General features: G+C 34.6%; 1 protein-coding gene across 1 annotated transcript; it reads right to left on the minus strand.

The window, feature by feature from the left end:
* LOC128232694 (leucine-rich repeat-containing protein 47-like) lies at positions 1 to 8507 on the minus strand. Its single transcript, XM_052946394.1, has 5 exons — positions 7524 to 8507; positions 7219 to 7335; positions 6842 to 6960; positions 5755 to 5857; positions 1 to 2129 (listed from the first exon to the last, which is right to left on the minus strand). The coding sequence occupies exons 1-5, from the start codon at positions 8499 to 8501 to the stop codon at positions 1779 to 1781; spliced, it is 1668 nt and encodes a 555-aa protein (XP_052802354.1). The 5' UTR covers positions 8502 to 8507; the 3' UTR covers positions 1 to 1778.
* Positions 8508 to 9249: the final 742 nt, after the last annotated feature.

Genomic DNA, 9249 nt, shown 5'->3' on the forward strand with positions numbered 1-9249 from the left:
TTTTCTTCCTTCCCATTTTATTCAAAAGTCAGGCATTGTTGTTTACAACATGAATGCAAATTTACCTTTCTTTAAAGTTTACTTCAGTCTCAAGTGCAAAAACAAACTGATTCTATGAGTTGTTTCTTAATCTAGCCACCCAATTAGAGGCTAATAACAGATGTTTCTAAATCTAGCCACCAAATTAGAGGCAAATAACAGATGTTTCTAAATATAGCCACCAAATTAGAGGCAAATATCAGATTTTTTTTTCATTTAATTACAATTAGGCATGAACTTTTCAACCCATACAAATGAAAACAGAGAAACATCTAACAATTTCATTAATCAACGTCCTTTTATGGTAATAAAAGTATTTGGTGGAAGTCATTAATTCCTAATAAAAGGAATCCGCATAAATTCCCATTCGAACAAACAAGGGTGATAATATTGCATTGAAATGGAATAAAGAGAACAACTGGAGTAACATACATAAGGAAAATGAGAAAATATTGTAAGTTATTTCAAACTACATGTCCATGTGTTATAGATCTATTACAAAGTGACTCAATATTCATTACAAAGTGACTCAATATTCATGAAGCATTTTTTGGGTACATAACATCAAAATACTATCACTGAACAATTCAATCCATTAAGAAGAAATAGGCACTTACAACCATGATATTACATGCAATACACACAATAAAGTGACAATACAAGTAATGAAGCTATATTGGCATAAGAGAAATAACTCATTCCTTCAGCTGTTAACCATAGTCATTGTTTGAAACCAGAAGAGTATTATTGTACGTTACTATTTTTACTCTTTATGAGATATTTGCATTTAAATTTTTTTGAATGTTAGACACAAAAAATTAAGATAGTTAACAATTAATCTCCTGGATGTTCTATGACATACATAGTGTACTACAGTGGGCAACTAGTTTGCTGTTTCCCTCTGCAATGTTGCCCCCTTGATGTCATTAGTAGTAGGAATATGGGTGATATCAAGTCCATATCACCCTGGACTCTTTGCAGTTTTTTTTACAAAAAACAATATATTTATTTCTTAAGTTTTTAGAACATATGTATATTAATATCATAACTGTTAAGGTGGTTTATGTTCTGACTTTCACATTTGGAGATTTGTTGTGAACAATTTAATGAAGATATATATACAAGTTTTTATAAAATACATGTATATATGAATATTTATAAAGTTTAGTCTTTCATAAAAAATCTGAAGTATTAGGGTTATTTATCTTGGAATTGTTCCATAAAAAAAATCAATATTGACTTTCTCGAGGGGTACAGTGCATTTTGTCAACCTAGACAAACAATGTTAACCTTTTTCAAAGCTGCGGTTGATTGTGTTCCCTCGGGTTGGCAAGGTGCACCGCCCCCCTCAAGGGAGTCGATGTTTATATCATATTATTTATCTGGGAGCAATATGTAGTATTGTTGGAGTATGCATATACAATGTAGATGGGAAAAATACAATCACACAGGCCGAAAAAACTAGTTCACAAATACCATTCATAAAATTGATAGTAAGTATAACTTATGCATAATTAAAGACTGTTGCCATAGCAATCATTGATAGGTTTTCTTTCCAGATTTCCTTCAAATTTGTTAATAATAGCACAATGTTTACTAATTAATTTTAAAAGGAACATTAACATATCAAAAAAATACTGTTTGACAAGGGGTAAAAAAGAAGTACAGAGTTATTGCCGTTAATGTACATGCAGTTCTCTTGTTTTTTCTTTTCAAACAGGAAAGTTCAATAAACATTCCTAATCAAAGTTACGTATAACATCTATTGTCTCCAGGGGAAGGTCTGTGCGTGATGGGTAGAGGACCTTTAACCCTCCATCCAGGTCCACAACCTTAACCTGCTCCACCAGGAGCTTACGCGGAGACTTCTTCCCCTCACCCTGTCCGCCCTCAGTGAAGACAACTCCTTCATCACTGTCACTGTCTGAGTCATTACCCTTGGCTGCTCCTGTTGGCATATCGTCTCCCCTGTCCTTGCCCAGCCCCAGCTCAAGCATCTTGTAAAGGACTTCATCCATGATCTTCTTGCATGTGTCGAGACTGGTAGAACTAGTTACCTCCACCAGGATATCAGTCGTATTTATTGATATCTGAAATACAGGTGAAACATCCGCTTAACAAAGGAGATGGAATGGATATGGTTAATAAAGTGACCTAACTAAGTGTAGCATAATTATAGTGGTAAAACTTCCAAATAAATTAAAATAAAATCAGTAATATTGTTATTTCCCTTCAGCCTGTCCTTATTTTTTTTGGTGCAGTAAGTTTTTCCATTCGTTTCAATATGCAAAGAGCATTATTTTTTTTCAATGTCAGTAATTAATTGAATATAAGATCATTCTTTGGGATCTCCTTTGAATTTATGTTTTTGTTCTTAACAATGTCCTCAGATAAGGAGATCACTTTTAGGTTATCTGACAGGAATACCTCAGAGAGGGGATTACCATAACAATTACCATGATAAACAGAAGACCTATGTTCAACAAAAAGCGGGAAGAAAGTGTAAACATGCCTGGGGAAATCACATGTATGACTTCATTAACTTAGTAGAAGAAAAAGAATCACATTTTTATATATTCCTGAGTAGAGAACTCTATCAGTAAGTAAAGATTTTACAGTCAGATGAACTTTATAACAGATGAGGTTCAATATTGAACCTGAGAGTGATGACCTTCTCTGTTGGGGCCCATTGCCATAAAGGTTGAAGTTGTAAAATGAAATTATCTAAGTGCAATAGCTTCGTTATTTTGCCACATATTTGTTTGAATTGGCATTTTTCCCTTTTTGAAGTTGAAAACAGAGTCAAGGAACTGAAAGACATCACCTTGATGCCAGCTGTGATGTACAGGTTTTACATTTTGTAAGCTACAAAATGTAATTCACAGGTTTCAGATTGTGCAAGTTACATGCTAAGATGCACATGTTTCAGATTTCATAAGTTACAAGCTGTGTTGCACAGGTTTCAGGTTTTGTTATCACTAAGATCTTTAATAAAACACGGCCTTAGAGTACTTCTTAGGAATTACCCATACATTAAGTTTTGCAAGACAGTATATATAAAATGTGTTCACATATTTTGTGGCCATGTCACCCTGTAATATACTTTTAACTTTTTACATATTTCGTTCCAAATAACTTTAGTCTGCATAAAGAGGTGAATAAGAAAAGTAATCATGGACATGCAGTAAGAGATGTTTAGATGGCAACAAACAGGAGAACATGGTGATAGAAATAAACACAAATAATAGGTTCATTGTGAAGTGGATGATTTAAGCATGGCTGTCAGCCTGTTACTGTCCCACGTTTGCATCCATCAGTCCCCATCTAGAAGGCCTTGTGAAGTTATTTTAATAGTTCAAAACATTTACAGTATTTCCTTATCTATAAAGACTATATGTATTTTGTACATTCAAGATGATATCACGAATGTTCCCATGATTCGCTAAGTTTTCATTTTGTGAGTAGAAGACCAGTTGAGGACCGATCCTTGCCCCATTCATGAAAATATTTATTGAGGCATTAATCAGGAGGACAAAGAAGAACATGGCCAAACTTTTTGGCCCACAATGGGAATGGGAACAACATTGATATATGTTTGACTATCAATCTTTATCAACAATGGCTCCAATTATTTTAGAGAACAAAACCTGACAATCCAAGGAAAAATACTAATATATATGCTTCCTCCATGCAAGGTTTTGCTGTCAAACTAATACAATCATGCCCAGATGAAAAACAAATGTTCAAAAATTCTTTATCAGTGAAAGATGTGTTCTAACAGTTCTGCAAGCAAGCACGCAGTATGGACCAGTATTGAGTGTCAGTTACTTACAGTATATACAGTCAAAATAACAATCTTAAGTTCCCAATCTATCAATTTCTTAAAAAAAATATGTCCCATTGCAAACATTGGATAGGATAACATAAAGTAATATTCATAAATGGTATCTTCCTTACTTAAACTTTAAGTTTTATCACATCAATGGACATCTAAAGTCTAAACGAGAATGCCAACCCTTGCCAGTTTTCTGCCGATGAATGGGCATCACTGAATCATAACTAAAGCCTAAGTTAAAGGACTTCACACACATGGGCGAATTGTAAAAAAACATTTAAGTGATGTCAAAGGTTAATGTTCCTACACAACAATCCCAACAACATGGTTATGACAATACCAGACTTTTTTTACTTACTACTGATTAAAACAATTGATCTAGATACCTTCAATTGGTATCAGCTATGAGGGCTGTATTCTTTTTGCTTACATAAATCCTCTTTTTTGTCAAAATGTTACACTGATCATGTGACACATTGCAATGCATACTTCAAACAAGATATGTCAACCCTAACTAAAGTTATTCCGTTTCAACCGTTTTTCTATCTTTAGTAAAGTGACCTTGGACAAGTTGGCCTCAACTCTAGGGACCCCAACGCAACCCCATGTAAGGTATCCATAAACTCTTCCAATAGACCCAGTTTGGTCAAGATATGTGAACCCTGACTAAAGTTATTCAGTTTCAACCATTCTTCTACTTTAAGTAACAGTGACCTTGATCCTAGGTATCCCAAACACAATCCCATGACAGGTTTCCATAAACTCGTCCTTCAGTTTCAACAGTTTTTCTATCTTTAGTAAAGTGACCTTGGGCAAGTTGGCCTTGACTATAGGGACCCCAACGCAACCCCATGAAAGGTATCCATAAACTCTTCCTATTGACCCAGTTTGGTCAAGATATGTGAACCCTGACTAAAGTTATTCAGTTTCAACCATTCTTCTACTTTAAGTAACAGTGACCTTGATCCTAGGTATCCCAAACACAATCCCATGACAGGTTTCCATAAACTCTTCCTTTATACCAAGTTTGGTCAAGATATGTGGACCCTGACTAAAGTTATTCAGTTAAACTGTTTTTTCTATTTTTAGTAACAGTGACCTTGACCCTATGGACCCCAAACACAATCCAATAAAAGGTCCCTATAAACTCTTCCTTTATACCAAGTTTGGTCAAGATATGTGGACCCTAACTAAAGTTATTGAGTTTCAACCGTTTTTCTATTTTTAGTAACAGTGACCTTGACCCTAGAGACCCCAAACGCAATCACATGAAAGGTATCCATATACTCTTCCTATAGACAAAGTTTGGTTAAGATAACTCAACCCTAACTTAAGTTATTCAGTTTCAACAGTTTTTTCTATATTTAGTTACAGACCGCGGGTTTGGTCAAGATATGTCAACCATTACTGAAATTATTCAGTTTCATAGGTGAGTTTGACGCCACCCGGCCGCCTGCCCGCCCTAACACTACTTGGTTAAAAAAGCTTTTTAAGCAAGCTATTTGTTGATGTACAACTTCTATACCAGACTCAAACACAGTTCTACTTGATTTGGAGAACACACAATGATTCACAGTCCTTTTAGTTCAGTGTTTTTTCAGCCCTTTTTGGGGCCGACCTGAAGAATATCCCCCCCCTCCCAAGGTAAAAAAAATTGTTAAAAATATTTTTTTGGAGGAGCAACGACCCCTTTACATTTAGCACATGTAGCAATTTAGTGTCGTTCATGAATAAGTAGATCAGTTTGTTGAATAGAAGGTTTGAAGAAAAAGCTGTACATTATATGAATTGTGTTAGTTTTTTCCCCTTTTTGCCACGATGTTAATTTTCCCCTATCAAAGGGGCCTCCCAACAAAACTGGTTTGAAAAGAGCAGGCTACCTTTGTTTTGTCACTGTTTGTGATGGGAGGGAAAGAGATAACTGTGCCTTCTGAATCCACCAGACAGGGGTACTCGGTCTTGTCTGCCAGCAACTCGAGGTACCTGAAATATTCAAAAAGGAATGTTATAAAACACACGTTTAGCACACATGATACAATACTGTCCTATTAGATGCAATGGGCGCACAACTTTTTGCAAACCGTGCACACTCAATAGGAATCGTTTCCCTATATTCAGCAAAGTTTAAAATCCTGTAAATTTGATATCAAAGTCAGACATTGACTATGCTTGTGAAAATTATCCATCACCTACACAGTATGCCGAGTCGAAAGCCTGTGACTTGCCCATCAGTATTCGCTTAATCATAGCTGTATCCACTTCCTGGTTTTTGGTAAATTAATAAAAAATTCCACTGGATTTAATATATTAAAACTTTTAAAGCAACAACTATAACTATGACTTCAGCAAGCCCAGATGTTATGCTTTTCATTGTAACAAATTGCATTTTTTTTAAGTTAAAAATTATTCAAGTCACAATTTCAGAAATAAGCCTCATGAAAAGACCTGTTGTACATTATAATAACTTTGTTATTAGCCTATTGTCTTTTGTTACTTTAAAGCAATAAATCTCCTTTTTACCAATCATATTAAGTATAAAGTTTGTCGGTATCTTTTTCTCAATTATTGCGACTAAAATTCAAAATTCACATATCTTAATAATTTCTTCATATAGCTAAGTAGCTCTTTGCCTCTAATTAATGCCATCTTATTGAGAGGCATTCTGCCGTAAATACTCTGTTATACTGACAAAAAATAGTTCAATACCAAAGCAATGTCAATTTAAGTATCGACACCAAAGGTATCTTTAGGGCTATTCCAGTAAAACATATATCCCCGGGGAGAGGGCAATTATTTTAAAAGTAAATGGGTGGGTGTCTTTTTTCACTTATTTGGACCCCGAAAGGGTAAAATTGCTTCCGTAGGGGAGTGGTATATTTTGAACGTGCCTTTCCCCCGCGGGTTATATGTTTAAATGGAAAAGCCCTTAGCTGAGATGAGAGGTTGTGAAAGGTTAATGTCTCATACTTGTGAATTCCTGAAAAGTTGTGACGCTTTTTCTCCTTCCTCATTTGCTCAGCCTCACGTCGTAAATCCTCAAACAGTTTCTCTCCGCTTACTTCTTTTTGATGAAACAGGGGCACTATCTACAGAATAAAAACAAAATACAGATGTAAAAACAGTTATATATTTTTTGTAAATACTTCAAATATGCTTGTATTTTTTTCTTTCAAAATGATTTTTCATGGTTTATGTATGGGGTTATGTAACAAGAGATGTTTGTCAAATGTAATGCAAAGTCAAATTCATTGGGATCATCTATTGGTCAATGGCAAAATACATGTATCAATGCAGTTTATGCAACATACATGTTCTACATGCTCATGTGTAATCAACTACAGTACCTGTAGAATTTGTGGAGACCTAGCATTATATGTCAAAGGCATTTTGACGTTCTTCAAATCATGTGTGGCAATCGTTCCAGCTTGGCGCTTCTGACAGACGGTATCATGCAACTTTGTCTGTAAACATATAATAGGAACCTGTTTAAACGCCAAGGCAGATTTGTTAATGATACAAGACATTATGTTAGGTGGGAACATATGTTAACTTTAACTAAAGCTTATGAGACTATTTATGAGATGATAATCATTATGTTAGGTACCTATATTTTTTAAATATTGTATACCAATATAAAAGAAGAAAATACCTGTTGAGTTATAAAGCTCTTTAGCTTTCCAGTTCCAGATAAGTCCAGGTCTCGCACAACACAGCAGACAATGTACTGTCGGACAGCAAGTACAGATGGGTTCACTGTGACAACTATTCCAGAATCTGCATGAAACTTCAAGATATTCATCATGTTTTTAATGACTTCAATATCATCAACTTTCTTGCCCTTCTTTTTCTTCTTCTTTTCTTTATCTTTACCACCAGATTTATTTGCTTTCTGGTTTTCCTTTTTCCATATATTGTGAAGATATTCAAGCACAGATTTGGTCTGACATTGTTCAATCATTTTTCCAAATCTTCTATCTTTAAATTTGTTTCCTTTCAAATTCAATTCTTTTAATTTTGGGCAAACACTGAGTGATGTAGGTGCATCTGTTAACTTGTTATTTGACAAGTCCAGCACATTCAAATGAGGTAAATTGTCTACTTCAACAGGCAGATCGGTGATTTCATTGTCACTTGCTATTATGTGACTCAAATGAACCAACTCTGGGTCAAAAATGCCCTCTGGTAGACTTGTTAGCTTATTACTTGAAATGTTTATGACATGCAGATTTCTCATTGAACTAACAGAAGGAATTTCTGTTAATTTATTCATGCTTAGGTTGAGAGTGTCAAGCTCTGTTAGCTGACCTATTTCATCAGGAATTTCTTCGAGTTGGTTGTTGGAGACATTTAGCAGTTTTAATTTGGTCAATTTGCCCACAGATGACGGGAGACTGGTGATGTGGTTATTGCACAACACAAGGGATGTTAGACCTGTCAGTTTCTCTATATCAGATTTCAGCGTTGACAACGTCGTGCCAGATATTTCGAGGTGATTTAGGCATGACAACGAATACAATCTTTCATCTAAACCAGATTTTTCAATTCGTTTTGAAAATGTTGCCCCTTGTAAGACTAATTCACGTCGATTTTCGCTCACAGCTTGTGAAATTTCTTCCCATGCGGCCATGTTGGATATCTTCTTGTTAAAGAGTACTTTAAACATTAACCCAAAGAAAAATTGAAATAAGGAAATGTCAAACTTAGATGCAGTGAGCTCCCCTTACAACTAACACGGCGCACAAACTATCTCATACATTATAATAAAAGTAATATGTATTGTTACAATTGCAATCAGTAGACCGAGAGTTAAAACCAAGCAAAAAGGAAATGACATTACCACAATGGAAACTACAACGGAATAAGACATGAATTAGACCTTATATTAAGTCAAGTCAATACAAAAATATAAATTGGGGTGTGTGGCAATACAGGTTAAGTTTGATTTCACTTCGATTTCCGTACGTTTTTCGAAAAGTTTCTTTAACATCATCAATTTCGACTAATTTCATTTCTCTTCTCCAAAATTAGATTTCATGTCGATTCCCATACATTTTGCGAAAAGTTTCTATAATTTCCATATATAATTTTTTTATCAATTGTATTAACATTTGAAAATACATGAACATTACAAACGTGAAAAATCAAAGAGTTACGAGTTGATTTCACTTCTCAAAACTGTGGATTTAATTTCCATTTCCGTACATTTTTCGTTTTTTTTTTTTAACTTTGTTCCAGTTTGGAACAATTTAATTAAAATTTGAACTATAAATATTAAGTAAAATATCAAATATTAAAGACATGCTGCGGCAGACTGGTTTTAATGATGTGTGGTTATTTAGGGACTCGGTAATCAATGTTAAATGCTTTATTGCTCA

This window comes from Mya arenaria, chromosome 4 (assembly GCF_026914265.1).
Source record: "Mya arenaria isolate MELC-2E11 chromosome 4, ASM2691426v1".
Taxonomy (NCBI): Eukaryota; Metazoa; Mollusca; class Bivalvia; order Myida; family Myidae; genus Mya; species Mya arenaria.